Source organism: Lytechinus variegatus, chromosome 3, assembly GCF_018143015.1.
Source record: "Lytechinus variegatus isolate NC3 chromosome 3, Lvar_3.0, whole genome shotgun sequence".
Taxonomy (NCBI): Eukaryota; Metazoa; Echinodermata; class Echinoidea; order Temnopleuroida; family Toxopneustidae; genus Lytechinus; species Lytechinus variegatus.
This window is the reverse complement of record NC_054742.1, coordinates 68786564-68803942: the sequence shown is the minus strand read 5'-3', so window position 1 is coordinate 68803942 and position 17379 is coordinate 68786564. Positions and strand designations below refer to the sequence as shown.

The following is a 17379-nucleotide window of genomic DNA, read 5'->3' as shown; positions in this document are numbered from 1 at the left end:
AAATGATAATTATGATGATGATGTTGATAATGATGAAGATAACGATGATGGTGGTGGTGGTGGTAATAAATGATGACGATAACAGGGCGCGACAAACCCGCTTGCCCGGAGCAAGTGAAAATGACGGGCGAGCAAGCATTTCTCAAAGTCAATTGTCTGATCGGGCAAGTGGTTGTTTTGAAAATAAAATAATAAAATGTCAGTGATAATCCCAACTATCTCTCATTTTGTCAAACCAGTCAAAAAACAGTGGAAACTGATGTAAAATCAGCGCCAAATACAGATTATTTATCACCAGGTACCTCATTCGAAGAACCGTGCCATCTCATCTTACGTTCTATGTGCGCATGCGCTACTATCTTGCGCAATTTGCAGATGCAAACCCCCTCCAAAAAAAAAAAAGGCAAAAGTGGATAAATTTCACACTTTTAATCTTTAAATACATGAAATGGCCATCTATATTCCATATTACTTTGAGATTGTTTTGAACTTGTTGGAAACAGCCGAAAAAAATGAAGAATATTCAGCTCTTTCTTGACTCTGATTTTGATGAAGTTACACTTGGTAAATGTTTTTCTATTGTTGTCCCACATGTAGACTTTCATGGTGTTGACCAGTGTTAATGTTGCAACATCTTGAAAGTCTACATGTGGGACCACAATATAAAAAAATATTGACCGAGTGTAACATCATAATACGATGATGAAAAGACAAGAGAGGTGAATTTTCTTCATATTTTCTTGATAGTTTCCAACTAAATCAAAATAATTTCAAGGAAATATGGAAAATAAATTGATTTAAAGATGCAAAATGTGAAATTTTAGCCACTCCACTTTTAGTGAAGGCTCTTTTTTTATATAATAATAATAATAATGAGACTTGTAAAGCGCCAAATCCACTCTGTAGAGTGCTCAAGGCGCATAAAGAGCTAAGAGTTAAATAGCAAAGTTTTTAGAAGATTTTTGAAAGTTTCGACAGAGGTACATTTTTTATGTCTTTACATCATAAAACATCTTTTCCAGAGTCAAGAAAGAGCAGAATATTCTTCATTTTCTTAATAGTTTCCAACTACATGTACATCAAAACAATTCCAAGAAAATTAGGCAAAGAGATGACCATTCATGGATTTAAAGATGCAAAATATGAAATTTTAGCAACTTTTGGGGAAGGTTTTTTTTTTCTTTTTTTAAACCTTGAACGCCCATTTAGATATACTATAGCAAAAGTTGTTTTTTCTTCAAAATAAATGTAATTTTTTTTGAAGGCCTAATGTACTTTGCTGAAAATAAACTTGTGTGTGTTCTTTACTGTACATGATTCTCAATTGCTTTTATTTTATATGACCTTCATAAATGATAGTACCGTCATAAACAAATTATGAAAGAAAATTATAAAACAAATTGGGCAAGCATTTTTTTTATCGGGCAAACAAATATTTTTATCATTTGCCCGACAGGGCAAGTGATGAAAAACAAATTTGTAGAGGCCTGATAATAATGATGATGGTGATGATGATGGTGATATGAAAATGAGAATGATTATGATGATGATCATGGCGTTGATGCTGGTGATGATGATCAAAGTGATGGTGGTGTTCTGATAATGATGATGATGGTGATGCATGATGATGATGATGGTGATGATGATGATATTGATGATGATGATGCTCATGTTGGTGATGGTGGCAATGACACTGATGTTAACAATGATGAAGATGATGATGATAATGATTATGATGATGATCATGGTGTTGATGCTGGTGATAATGATCAAAGTGGTGGTGGTGTTATGATGATGATTATGATGATGAAGATGATAATGGTAGTGATAATGGTAGCGATGGTAGCGTTGAAGCAGATGGTGATGATGATAATGATAATAATTATAAGACAATTATGATGGTGAATTTGAAATTCTCGTACCATCTGTTTGTCTGATTGACTTATTTGATGTGGAGGTTTTTTTCATATTTTTCATTTTTCTGCAAAACTTGCCATTGAAGTTATAAAATCCCCTTTAATCCCTTCTTTCCCCAAATGTCACTCTAGCCTACTACCATCACAAATACTAGCTCACTTTCTTTGACTCTGGTCACACTGCATACATGTACGAAAATCTGATTGAACAAACTACATTTGTGCTCTAAAAACTACAAGCTTTTTTAATAAACACAGGTATTTTTCTTTCTTTTGATCATCATTTGTCTTTATTTTTTTCCAAAGAAAATATAAATCATTTTATGGGTGGCCGCACCACATTCAAGATCAAGCAGCCCTGTGCAATGTTGTGTGAATTCACAAGACTAAGGGCGTGTTGCAAGAAATTATTTGCGTTCAATTGCAAATATTCTCTTGCAATTTTACAACTGATAGATCAACGTTAGCTGTAGCAATCAGATTGAACTTCTTGTTTCAAGGAGCAAATTAGCAATCAATCACTAATTCGCAATTAACTGCAAGACATATGATTGATTGTGGGACCGAAAATTGACTTGCAATTGATCGCAAGTTTCTTGCAACACCCCATAAGAATTATCAAAGAAGTACATGTAGTAAAAACAAAATAGCATTAGCACAGTTTCAAGCACAAATAAGATTGAAAAGTAGTTTTAAATGTATTTAGAATATCAATTCACATTGATTAAATTGAGAAAGGATTCCATAACTTTGGTGGTCACCTAATATTGTGTACAAGTACATTCAATCCAAACCTGAGAAGCGATGTACAAATGAAAATGAAAAAGGAAATGCATGTATCAAGTATGATTTCAAGTAGTGCTTTTGGAGAACTTAAACTAAAAGTAAACATCAGTAGTCAACAGAAATACCTTCGTACTTGTGGTTTAGTGTAAATGAAATTACTGTTTGATACTTTCACTTCTTAAAAAGATTGAATGTACAAAAACTTGTGACATTATACCAATGTTTACATGCACATGTACATGTATGTAACTGTATCCAAATACAGGATACAATGGATTTAGACATGCTCTACAGTCCACAGTTCATACATTTTTATTCTTCAACACCCCCCCCCCCAAAAAAAAAGGGTGCATGCAAGTCTAGAGATGCAAATGTTAGTGTAGACTTATCAAGTGGTAAAAAATAGAAGGTAAAGAACAATAAAATCATGGTGAAAGTTAAAAGCCCTTTGAACAGTGATTGAGCAGTATTAAGCCATTTAATACACAAGAACCGGGCTTTCAATTTAAAGGTAGAATCCCAACCACGATATTGAATGAAAGAAAATCTCAAAAGTTTCGCTTTAAATTCTTCTCTTCACCTTCTCTATATTTTGTTTGTATTTCAATTTTTTGTAGATACTGGAAAGAAATATTTGCTCAAACAGTGACTGTGCCAGTTAAAATGTGTAAATTTACTTTTTCCCTACAAACAACTATCGTACTCCGCCATGCATGAAAAGAATGTCATTGATAAACTCGAAAACAAAGAGAATTGCAGTATTTCAGCTAGCTCCTACTACTGCATTAGGAATCATGGATGCCAAGTGTGTGGGTAGACACCTTTCAAGGGTATTGAGTTTGCCAGTACTCTGTTACAAAGACAATGCAAAGTTCATTTCCAGGCTATCAAATAGAACTATTTACATGCAATAATATCGAAGGCATAATAGCCAATACCTGATTAGAGTATCCAAACATGTACAGTGAATGATGAAATCTTTTTTGTTAAAAAAATAAATTAAAACACCTTAAAAAATAAAATCTTATTTTTATAACAAATCATTTTGGCGTTGTTTTTGTGGTGATTTCAAACTGGGCAAGTACATGTATGCACAACAATAAAAAAATTGTACAATTCAATGTAATAAAAAAAATAGTGATGGTTTCCCTCATTTGTACAAGTAGGCTAACCAGACCTGTCCAGGATGTATGCCTACATGTATACATGTATGACATTCATTTATTTTCAAATTTGAACTTGTGAGGGATTTTCCCATTTTTCATTCATATTAACTTTTTGTTTGGTGTACATGCATGTCCTATCGAGTAATTGTGTACATGCACATGTAGAAGAAAACCTTTCAAGAAATCATAATTTTTTGTTCTCTGATGTGATCACACTAAAAACTTACATAAATTTCCTCCCTACATCCTAAACATACAAGTACTTGCCACAGACTTCCCCTTGAAAGTGCCAAACAAAGGTCAATAAACTTATAACATGTACATGTACATACTGTACACATACATATACATGTACATGTATGTATTCATCTTTGCCATCCTACAAAAGTTGGAAGGATTCATGTACATGACTTAGATGTATGTGTAGTGCATGGTAGAAATCTAATAATTCATAAACGGAGCATGTACACATGCACACAATGCACAATCAAGTATCAAAGATCAAATCAAAACATCATTTCCATGATAAATCGTTTGAAATTTGCACAAGTACTGTATGATACTGGTATTCAATAAATTTGATGAATTCATTTCTATATTATTGTGATTTCCCTTTTTCCTCTGATATAAAAAAAGTGGAAAATGTTCTACTTGCCTCATATTCAATCAGACTTTTGCTGAACAAGGCAAAGGAATATTATACTTAATTGGCAGATCCACAAACATGCAATTACATATGTAGGCCTACATGTATTTTTCTTGCTTCTTCACAGGGTCTCTTGACACCTTTAAGTGTAATCTGTATTTAAAAATTAAATCTAAAGACAGACAGATCAAACCACTTTGCAGGTCTTCCACAGGAACTTTTCACGTTAATAGAGATATCCTAAGAAGTCAGGACATTGCTCAACAACCATGGCTTAAAGTAGTTTGCATAGCTCATTTGTCTTCAGGAGTTCAAAAATATATCAGCAGGCATGAATTCAGTTTTTATTTCATCTGTCCATAACCAGCAATAGTGCAAGTTGTAAATAAATTTTAAGAGGGTCTACTCTATTTTCTTTCTGCCTTTCATCATGAGCCAGATGACTGCCCCATTTACTCTTCACATGTGTATCAATACTTGAAGGTCAAGTCCACCTCAGAAAATTGCTGATTTGAATAAATAGAGAAAAATAAAACTAGCATAACACCGAAAATTTCATCAAGATCAGATGTAAAATAAGAAAGTTATGGCATTTTAAAGTTTCGCTTATTTTTCACAAAACGGTGATATGCAAAACTCACTGACATGCAAATGAGTCAGTCGATGATGTCCATCTCTCACTATTTTTTTTTTGTTTTTTATTGTTTGAATTATACAATATTTCCTCTTTTTTTACAGATTTGACCATAATTACCGACTTGACTGAACCATATACATGTAGTATTAAACGATGCTGATTCCACATGTATAGGGAGGAATTAATCACCGTTTCACTTGACAATGAGAAAATTAGAATATTTCATAAAAGATCCATCTCACCCTCTACATTGCTATTACAACTTCAATAGGTCCGGTGTTCGCCTCTGTGTCTCCCGTACTAACAGAGTACGTTTTAGGCAGTCTTTTGTCCCAAATTCTCAACATGTGTTTGATAGTACAGTTGTCAGATAGAATGGGGAATTGCACTTAGCTTACTGTGAACCCCACCCCCTTTTAATACTCACTTTTAATTTACCGTCTCGCAATACTCCCCCCCCCCCCGTATTCGGGCTGGATATGGAATTACAAACCAATTAATATTTGAATAATTAATCAATTTATATATCTGCAATTGTACTTTTTCTATTATATTTGAAATAACGTATACGGTATTTTGTTTTGTGTATGTAATCCCACGGTATTGTAAGTCTATTTCATTCTGTCTATGTGCATATGTATTTGTCATTTTTGTAAACCCGATGTGAAATGAATTTCCTACAAAGGACAATAAATACATTCAATTCAATTCCAATTAAAATACAAAAGAAATAGTGAGTGGATGACGTCATCAGTCTCCTCATTTGCATACCGACAGAGATGTGCATAACTGTTTTGTGAAATGAAGCAAAACTTTAAAATGTCATAACTTTCTTACTTTACATCCGAATTTGGTGAAATTTACATTATTTTGCTTGTTGGATTTTTCTTTTTTTGGGGGGTGGACTTGTCCTTTAAGAAGGCACATATGACCAAATGTCTGTTTTCGGTAAGTGCTTTACTCCACATTATTAATATCACAGGGAAGTATGCAACTCCAGATAGGCATGTGTCTTTTTAAAATTCCAAAATATATAATAAGCTGTTTAATAATTTACTATTTTTTTCCTGCATGACTCAATTTAGTTTTAAACTACATGTACTATGTCTGTATCATCTGTATGTATTTGTTTAATTTTTACTTAATAAAAAACATTGATCTGTCTATCTACATGTACATGTATACTCTGGTCAATGGATGTAATGGGTCTCACCTTTGCACAATGTATGCAATGCCCCACTCCCTTTGCTGGAGTTACAGCCAGTCACTGTATGAGGTACTTGCAAACTGCAAAGCCTTGCAAAGTGCAAACCACAATGACTTCGCTCCTCCTGGGTACCCATGTGACTGTGTGGGAAGAACCAGACGATGTAACGGTGACACGACATTTGCTCCTGCGACAATTGCTCCTGGCTTTATTTCGTCTAAGACATAGCGTTGGCGACCATTGCAATAGGGTTTTATAGGTTTAGGTTAGGGTATAGTGTTAAATCCAGGGTTGAAGCTGGCGATTCCATTAATGTGTGGAATTCACAGCACTTGGAGCAGTTGTCGCCAGAGCAAATGTCATGGAACCAATGTACATGTAACACCTTTTAGTCTGATCCCACATGCATGCAGGGCTGCCAGAGCTCTACACAGTTGCCAATGATCTAGAGATTTTCAACAGCAAAGCCATATCGTGCAGTGACCCCAAAAGAGAAAGATCTTGATTTGATCCGTTTGCCTAATGGTTCAAAGTGCAAAAAAAAAAAAAATACCCACTGACATTTGTTCGATGCTTGAGTAAACTGTACTGAAATATCACTGAGGATGTCAGTAGACTTCTTCTTGTGGATAACATCACAAAGAGAGTACAAGTCAATGTAGACATCAACTTGTGGTATATGTGCACGATGAGAACTGCGCAAGATGCATATTTTATGGAAATGCTCATATATGCTCATATAATCATCTCGTCATATCTTGGATCTTATCATATCTACACCCCATGGGGGAGATGATCAGATGACAAGATCTTGGATCTCGTCATGTCTACATCTTATAGAAGAGATGATCAGATGGCAAGATCTCAGATCTGGTCATGTCTACATCCAGTGGGAGAGATGATCAGATTACAATATCGTGGATCTTGTCATGTCTACATCCTACAGTAAGTGAGAAATGACCAGCTTGCAAGATTTTATATCTCGTCACGTCTACATCCTGTAGGAGAGATGATCAGATGGCAAGATCTCGTATCTATTAGATCTTGTCATCTGATCATCTCTCCCATGGGACGTAGACATGATGAGATGATTATATGAACATCTAGGTGTAGGGACAGTGATTTTCCGTTTAATAAAATTGCTTTTTCCATTTCAGAAAATCTTAAATTCCATTTCAGCATGTCAGAAAACGGAAATTCTGTTTCCCCATAGACTTTGTGTGCACAGAAAATTGACAATGCCGTTTACCCATTCAAGTAGCAATACAACATCACTCGCGCTGGTCAAAATTTCAATCTGCCACTGTACCAACAACGCAGTAGAATCCGCTCTAATCGGATCTATGCGGGTACATACAATATTTTGACAAACACATTTAACATGAATACATCCTCACCTTTCACTTTATTAGCATTATTTTACGGTTGAATACAATTTAATCGATAATTTGGGGGATTTGGGGATATCGATGCACCTGCAGCAATTTGTTCACTCCATGACTTTGTTCGCATGATTCCATATTATAAAATTACAGCAAAGCCAAGTGTAGACCAAAAGCTTTGGTCTCTCTTATGTTGGCTGTTCCGCTGAACTCTGTTGGCTCCACTCACCAAATATACAGACCGAAGTTCTAGCTCGATCTGTACAGGGACTCAATGGACATATGTTTATGTATTAAGTTTGGATAAAATCATAAAACAGGAAAGTGAAGTTGCCCGACAGCTGAAGGAAGTCACTGTTTTTCCCCGTTTTGGTGCATTTCAGGCCAAAACTGAGTAGGCCTAATAATCTTTATTTTGGTACAGTTCTTTTATATATTTTCATGAAATAAAGACAAAAATCAATGATCCCCGTTGGATGGATTTTGCATTGTTATCCCCCTATAATGGTGACTGCACGATAGCCAGCCGTCTGTGTACAAGGAGAAATAACAAAAAAAATAAAATGTTAAAAAAACTCGAAACAGACGGTCGAAACAGCTGTCTAACAAGTGAAGCATTGTCTGACCTACATTTTGTAGGATTCGAACATTCACGTCAAGATAGAAGTCGAAAATCAGCCATTCCCGATCATATTTCGATAAATAATTTAGACCTTGAAATGATTTCAGCCAACCCCCCCCCCTTTATAAAGTTTCACAATCAGTCATGACAGTCACTCACACTCGGTCAGTCTCGTCCCTAGACCAAAAGCTTCGGTCTCTGTTTTGTTGGTTGTTCAGCTGAACTTCGTTGGCTTCACTCACCAAATACAGAGACCGAAGTACTAGCGCGATCTGTACAGGGGACTCAATGGCCATATGTTTATGTACTTAAGATCGGATAAAACGGGGAAGTGAATTTGCGCGACAGCTGTACAGCCGAGGTAAGTCACTGTTTTTGTTCCTTTTAACTTCATTTTTCTCGCTTTTTTGGCAATTGATGCCAAGAGGGAATATAAATTTGCACTCTGGTCACTATAATTTTCGCAATTTTAATTCATTAAAGACAAAAATTGAAAAGCCCCGACGGGGGGATTTTGAATTGCAAGTCCCCTAATGGTGGCTGCACGATAGCGAGCCGTCTGTGTACAAGGAGAAATAAAAAAAAATGTTAAAAAACTCCTCGAAACAGACGGCTGCCAGCTGTCTATCTTGTCCATGACAAGATAAACTAGGCCTAGCCTACAAATTACAATGCAATGTATGAAAGTCCACACATCCCGGTAATACAATAAATTAGCATTCAAAGACCCACTCAGATCAGATGACATTGAAATCAAACAAGATTGAGACAGACTAAGCTCAATATTTCCAAACACATTTCAGCTGCAGCTCAGCCAGGTAAACTCAACTTGTCAATAACAACATTGATATCGCATTCGCAGTCTCCACCATTCATTCTGCAGACTGCACTGACCTAATTTGCGGGCTCGAGTTTTAGTGCTACACGACGAAATCATACACATTTTAAAAATCAAATTAGAGATATCGAATGCTGACTAACACAGCATGAGAGTGTCTTACCTTTTCTTTCGTTCTGTTTATACCCTTATGGAAGATACTTGATTTTCTTGTTTGTTTTATCTCCGCCATTTTGCTCTGTCTGTGTGACCAAATCGCAGCTGTACGTGCGCGTACGCGATCGCCGTACGTGCTACCCATATTCGTAACGTTGAAAGAACAAAACTCCGGCACCGCGCGTACGAGGAAAATGAATGAGTTTTTAGGATACCCTTCACGAGCGTCTAGTTTCCCCGGGAGCTGCCGCAGCGAGAGTGCCACAAAAACCGCTATTCACGTAGTCATGAATCGAAACTTAGTGTTCCGTAGGCGGGGCTCTCTCTCGTGACAAACCGACAGGAATAATCAAAAGGGGGAAGAGATAAGCTAGCAGGGGTCCCATCGCTGATCTCTGCTAGCTCAAATAATTCGATGGGGGTGAATCATGATTGAATTGAGTCAAATAATAAGTGATGGCAAGATAATATGCTTCCGGGACACAATACGCGGGATTTAACAACTGTTATCTCAAATGAATTGCACAAACCCTCTCTTTCTGAAAAATGTTATTAGATTAGACATTTTCTCATCATTCAGGGGCCGGGGGAGGGGGCTTCAGTCTCCATTAAACAAACCAAAAAACTTGTACAAAAACGTACAACTTACAATCTGATTGTTTGTTTGTTTTTTTTTTTTGCATAGTCACCCTATATACCTTTCAAAACCGTTGCAGCCGGCCCTTGTGGGCCTATAAAGGGAGGGGGTAGAAGAAACTACAAACTCCACAACTGGCAAATTACTTTGAAAATCCCGCTATGCAACCTCATCATTAGGCTTATAACTTAAGCCTTTTACCCCATATCAGGGGCGGGTCGATGAGTTAAGTAATTTCCTTTAAAAAAATTGGCACTTGCATTATGCACGTCTTCCCCTTGCAAGCATTTTTAATGGCTTTCTAGGGGGCGGGGGCGCACGGGTCGCGTTGGATGTGCCCCTAATATGATATAGGTCCGTGGTCGGTTCGAATCCTACGTCACTCGATCCTTAATGGTTATCTTAATGCAGGGGTTATCGCTACTGGGTAGCCCGGGCCGCGCCCCTATGATAGTGAAACGGGGTAGAAAAGGGGGAACAAAGAGAAAGAAGAAAAGAAGAAGAAAAGAGACTGACAGAGATATAAACAGCCTGTAACTCCTTTGTTGAAAAACAATGTCTTCCTTTCATCTTGCCGCATATAGCTTTCATCATCATCATCACCACCAACACCATCACCATCATCATCATTACCACCATTATCATCATCATCATCATCATCAGTGGCGGACCGTGATCCGGACGAGACAATGATTAGAGGGGCACTGTATTGTTTGAGAACAATGCTGTGCATGCCCCTCCAATGCTTTGTCTCCTCCTGGTCACGGTCCGCCACTGAATTCATCATCATCATCACCATCATCATCACCATCATATCACCACCATCATCATCATCATTATTATTTATTTATTCATTCATTTATTCATTCATTCATTGGCATTAATCACCATTACTATCATATTCATAATCACCACTCGATCATGAAACAAACCATTTGGCAATTATACACCACATTATCGAAACCACACCTATCAAAGTTTTATGGGCTGTTAATCTTCTCACACAAATTGAGCACCATTTCAATTAGACTGGTACCTAATTTGGATACGTGACAAAACACATCCAAATTCAATGAAATCTTTATGAAATTACACTTCTCTTAAGAAAATAGATAATCAAATTCAATGTTTTTTCGGTATGCACACGTTAAAAAGATGAGCAAATTTTGTTTGATAGATAACCACAGAACTCTAGTAATATAGAACTGCATTACATTCCTATGTGTGTCCCATGAAACTTTGGTTTTGTAGCGGCTTGCATGTCCTGCAGAGGGTTGTGACCAAAATAACTTTTTAAAGTTTACTGCTTTTTTATTTTTACACTCCCCACCCCACACGCCCATTGCGACGCAAAATGGTGAGTAAAAGGGGGAGAAAAGACTGAGAAGAAGAAGAAGGGGTAAAGAAAAGGCGAAGAAGAATACTAAAAGGTAGAACTAACGAAATAGAGGGGGGGGGGGCAGAATTTGTAAACAGCAACATTTCAGGTGATTGAACGAAAAAGACATCCACGACTACCTGCCATTATACAAGATTAGACCTATACTTTGCATTATGGGGGCTATAAAATGTCCAGTTTTATTTTAACTCGTGCTTCGCGTTTTTGCACTCAAAATGAAGTTCTAATTTAGCACTTATAGTGCTTGTATAGAGACTGCACAACGAGTACTGATTTCCTAGTTCAAATTTAAACTAGAAAAATCAGCACTCGTAGTGCAGTCACTATACAAGCACTGTAAGTGCTAAATCAGCACTTCATTTTTTACAGCGTGAGTTACGGATTACACTCATCAATACAAAATTACTTACACTCTAAACAATGTTAAATCAACACCGGAGGAGTGATAACCTTTTCTAAATGTTGGATTTACCACTTTAATGGCTCATCAAACCAACACTTACAATGTTGGATTCATCTTTATGCAAGGTTAGATACTAAATTTGAATAAAGTTGTCACTCACCCAACCTTTCAAAATGTTGGTTCATTTAGAATGTGAAAATTCCCCTTTCCATGTCAGTGTGAATTTCGACTCGCGCTTCGCGCTCGCAATATTTGTTTACTGAGATGCGCCATGTTGATTATTATAGAAGATTGTTCAATGTGTACCCCTGTCAGGTCGACATCATCAAATTATTTGGGAAATTTGGTGGGACGGGGAGAGTACCCTGTTCATGCTTACAATCAGTCCTTAAATGCCCCATTTTCAAGTCAATAAGCACATAAAAAAAAATGATCGGACGACGATTCTTGCTCTATTTTGGTCGAATTGGATATTAAATATTAATGTATATCCTCGCTGTTCATGAAGATTCTAAAAAGCGTTGAAATGGTTCGTATTAAACTTTTTGATGGTAAATCTGAATCTTATTACGAACTACATTAGCGCCAGCTACGACTTAAAGCGCAAACTATCGACGGTAAAAACGTATACCTGTGTATGATAAGGGGGGTGGGGGATTTTGTTTACATTGAGTGATTACATAGCGTGAATCAGTAATTATTACGTTTTTTTTCTTTGTAAGTTTTCCCCTTCACAAAGGAGAGGATTATGTCCTAAATGTAGATATGCTGTGGAGTAAAGAGCCATACATTTTTAGGGGGCTAGATAATGGCGTATCGGGCAAATTAATTATAAACAGTTGCGAGCTAACAAACTTTTGAAAATCCAATTTGAGGATAGATTTTTACACACTATTTAGAAAAAAATATATTTTATCCCTCTCTCTTTCCTTTTCTCTTTGCTTTTATTGGTCGTCATTTTTTTTTTTTTTGGGGGGGGGGGGCAGGGGCCGTCAAGCCCCCTATCACTATATGGTAATCTAATGAAAAGATAGGGATCTATCAAAATCTAATGTTAATTATCTTTGGGAGGGCTGTTCAATTATAAAAATGACATGCACTTCAATAACCTTATTACTAAAGAGTCATCCATTCGCGGACCCCGTCGCCGACATAATTATTATGAAAGGAAAATGGTCGTTTAAAAATGGCATCTCAATTTACATTTAGTCACAATATTTTTAAAAGAGATTAACCAACTTAAGATACAACTATTATCCCACCTGTCATTTTGATACAGTATTGAAGATCAAAATGCCCCCTCCCCCCTCACCATGAGCATATCCCCTGTATGGAGGAAATAATACGACGTCCTACACAGTCATGACTGCGTCACACAGTGTCATGCATGGGCGGAAATCCCAGGGGGACAGGGGGAACACGTCCCCCATACCAAATAAGTAGGGGGGACACAATATCCTACCCTACCCGGTAGGATGTGAAAGTCATTGTAGCTTGTCCAGTACTGTGTGCGCCTCATCGGCGACTGACTGGAATACTCCCCAGGGAGTGCAGGATGTGCACACATTGTGCGCGGGAATGACTGATTGAATCCGATGACCGGGGTAATAATATATTCTGTAAAGCGCTTAGACACATCGTTTCGATGTATTAAGCGCTATATAAAAGCGGGTTATTATTATTATTAACTCAAACACACTGTGAACGTTCACACTGGAGATCAAGATGACCACAGTGTGAAATCATCTTCACAACGAGTAATCGCATCACATTTTGCAAATCATAGTCCACTCTGCATGTGAACACTGTACACACTGTGTATAACACATGCATTTTCAGTCGGGATACCTTGACATGTGAAAGGAGCGCAAAACCATTTTACATTGAGACTAAAACCAAGATAAGTTTAACTTATATAACGTAAAGTTTAAATTTATGATCATTGTTTCGAATCTTACCTATTGTTTTATTTTTAATCAATGTAGAGGCCACACTCATCTTGTTATCCCTCTTCATCTTCTTCCTGTCATCCCTTTCTATGGCAAGCCAAAGGGGAAAATATTTTGACACAATTTCACAAGTTCTGTAGGAGTCAACTATTTAGTATTTTTCCCCTTAGGTTTGCCATACCTTGTCAACCTCTTCAACCCCCCCCCCACCCTGCACCCTTCATCCATAGGGGCCTTTCTCATCTCAGTTTTTTAAATGATGTGGGGGTTTTTTTTCTCCCTTGTTGTTTATGATGATCTTGATAATTATAGTTTAAAGTGACAAAAGGATATCATTGTCTGTTCACGTTTCACTCGTTACTTGTGATTCCGAAGGTTCATTATAATTTTGATCATGTTCGTTGGTCTGGAAATGACACAAGGCTCGTTAATCCGATAAAATTGTGGCATTATTTTGAATGTACATTATTCCAAAATTTGTTAATCCAAAAAGAAATTTTTTTTTTTTATTATTCTGAAGTTATGAAATTATGAAATAAGATTCTTTCACACCGAAATAGCTGTTAAGTGGAAGAGCCATGGTTTAGTGGTTCTGGCTCTCGCCTTGTAAACAGAGGGTCGTGTGTTCGAATCCCATCGCGGTCTAGCGTCTTAGTTGGTAAGGCGTTAATCCACACGATTGCCACTCTTGACCCATCAGGTGCTAAATGGGTATTCGGTAGGAGGCGAAAGATATTGTATGTTCAAATTTGCCAGCGCCATTATCAGGTTGTGATTAATGCAAGAAATGCTCCCCAGGGAGTGGAAATTGTGCATTTTTCGCGAAGGATTGAAACGATTCCAATGATCGGGCTAATAGTTATTCATGTTGTAAAGCGCTTTGAGCCGCTATAAGCGCTATAAACTAACTATTATTAGTAGTATTAAGTACGGTAAGTAAATTGAAATAGGAGTTAAACGGAAGACGTTTCCCAGCTTGCACCGCAATTATGTTCGATCTGAGAAGTCAGGAAGAATATTAAAGCTTGTGCCTGCTGGGCAACCCGACTCTACTACCCAGGCGCGTACGCAAGGGGGGGGTTTCGGGGGTTCAAACCCCCCCCCCCTTTCGTTTCGTTTCCTTTTTTTTTTTTTTTTTTTTTTTTTTTGCTTGTCTCCCAGAGGTCGGTCTGGTCAAGGAGCTATCGGGCAAGCGCCTGATAACTCCTTGGTCTGGTTACGGACAGTTCCCCTACCCAATAATGTATATGACAGCAATAATGAACAGAATCTCATGTTTCCGACGAAAAACACAGAAAAAATTTCCGCTCGCTTCGCTCGCTCCATTTTATTATATCTTTTATTTTTATGTCGCCGACATGATCACGGTATCGCCATTAACAAGGCCATACATGATTATCATGATGTATACTTATGAATACAAGTGAACCAAGACAAAGACATACGTTTTCTTACAAAATATGTTTTACCCAATATGAAAACCAAAATGACGGAAAACGCTAAAATGTCGTTTAGCTCGCTCCGCTCGCTCGTAGTAATTTATGAAATTATATAAGTATCTAGTCTCCAGTTCAAGCCGTGTTATGAGTGTTACGAATAGAAGGACATGTAGCATCGACTAATACTTGATTTACTAACAAACTATTGACAAGAAATGTATGTTTTGACGGGAAAACGCGAAAATTTCGGCTCGCTCACTCCGCTCGCTCGTAATCATTTATGAAATTTCTTAAGTTTCTAGTCTCTTGATCAAGGCCATATCATGAGACTTACGAGCAGAAGGACATGTATCATCAACTAATATGTAATCATTACCAACAAGCTATTGAGAAGAATTGTATGTTTTGACGGAAAAACGCAAACATTTCGGCTCGCTCGTAATTATTCATGACATTTCTCAAGTTTCTAGTGTTCTGATCAAGGCCATATCCAGGCGCGTAGCCAGGGGGGCGGCCGCCCCCCAAAAAGAAAAAAAAAGAAGGGAAAAAAGGAGAGGAGAAAAGGAAAAGGGAAGGAAGGAAAGGGAAGAAAGGTAGCTTTGTGTTTTTTCTATTTATTCTTTATTTTTTTCTCAAAAGAGAAACTCCTTCACTCTTCTTGCTTTAAATTCATATATGAATTTTGCTTCCGCGCTGCGCGCGGTTAAATGACACTATTGAAGTTCTCCATTGTTCCCCCACCTTTTCTCTAACCCTGTTTTTCCACCTCAGCTATGTGCTTCTTGCCAGTTAAAGTTAAAATTGTATACATTAGGGCATGAATTTGAGTAAGGTTAGGCCGAAGTAAATGTATGAAGTTATCTTCTTTTTTTTCAATTGATCGCGCAACTTCTGGTCTGGTCGGCTCCGAGCGGGTAAAATCTTTATATCAGTTTCTGCCGTCACCTCCATAAAGTCAGCTTCTCCCGCTTTTCAGCTCATTACTATAAACAAAGAAAGTTTCAATATATCTTTGAGAATACCCTTTTCTCGGGACCCTTTTTATGGCAAGAAAAATTGATAAATCACTTTAGCTTCCGCGCTTCGCGCGGAGTTATTATCATTTTAATTTCCTCCATTGTATACCTCTTTTGTGCGTTTACAATCACTTTTGAAAACAAGGTTAAAAAATCGCAATATAGTCAACCGAATTGGAGGTACTAGAGACAAGAGAAACGGCTCCTTTTCATTTTAATTTATGAAACACTAAAAGCTTCGCGCTTCGCGCGGGAGGGGGAAACTCCCCCTCCCTGCACCCACCCCCTAGGGAGCGCGCTTCGCGCGCTCTGTAAGTGTTGGCACGCTTCGCGTGCATTTACCGCCCCCTCCAAAATGAATTCCTGGCTACGCGGTTGGCCATATCATGAGTGCTACGATCCGAAGGACATGTAGCATCGACTATGATACCAACAAACTATTGACAAAAAGGTTATGTTTTCAACGCAAAAAACGAGAACATTTCTGCTCGCTCGCGGGTCATGACCGCACTGTTACATACCCATCCCCACTTAAATGTTATTGTCTTATTTGCAGCGCTGAAAAAAAAGAAAAAAAAAATCATCAACTCCCGCTCATCACCTTTTAGAGACTGGGCGGGAGATTAAAAAAAAAAATCAGCTCGAAACCCCCCCCCCCCTTTCAAAGATCCTGCGTACGCGCCTGCTACTACCAATGCTGATGACCGGCGTGACAACGAATTGGAACAAAACGTGATGTAGTAAACGAAGCACACATTCTAATATCATTTTGAAGAAAATAAAATCATAATTTTCCTTTCGATCGAACATACACCACTCATCGCATATTTTTAATGGCAGAAAATCCCGTTAAATTTTCGAGCATCCCCAAAACACTGCTGATAAATAAATTGACCTGTACATCATCGAGGTGAATTTGAAATGACCCTTAGAAAAATTGATGAGATTTCATTTTGTATGAAAGGTTTATCAAGTCTAAAAACCACTCTCTTGACAATTTTTCTCATATCGTTCTCCTTAGCCTCCCTATTGATTATACTTCCCCTCTCTCTCTTCTCGGGTCTGTCAGTACCCCTTTCCCCTTTTATGTTTATCTCTCGTTTTCTGATATTCCATTGACATCATCATCATCATCGTCGTCGTCATCATCATCATCGTCGTCGTTGTCATCATCATCATC

At 37.6% G+C, this 17379-nt stretch overlaps 1 protein-coding gene across 1 annotated transcript in view; it reads right to left on the bottom strand.

Moving 5' to 3' along the window:
• LOC121411778 (amphiphysin-like) overlaps positions 1-9646 on the bottom strand; it is a 48163-nt gene extending 38517 nt beyond the window's left edge. The window contains exon 1 of the mRNA XM_041604627.1: positions 9364-9646. Within this exon, the coding sequence (XP_041460561.1) occupies positions 9364-9501 (138 nt within the window). The 5' untranslated portion in view covers positions 9502-9646. The remainder of the gene's footprint in view (positions 1-9363) is intronic.
• Between the last annotated feature and the right edge of the window lie 7733 nt (positions 9647-17379).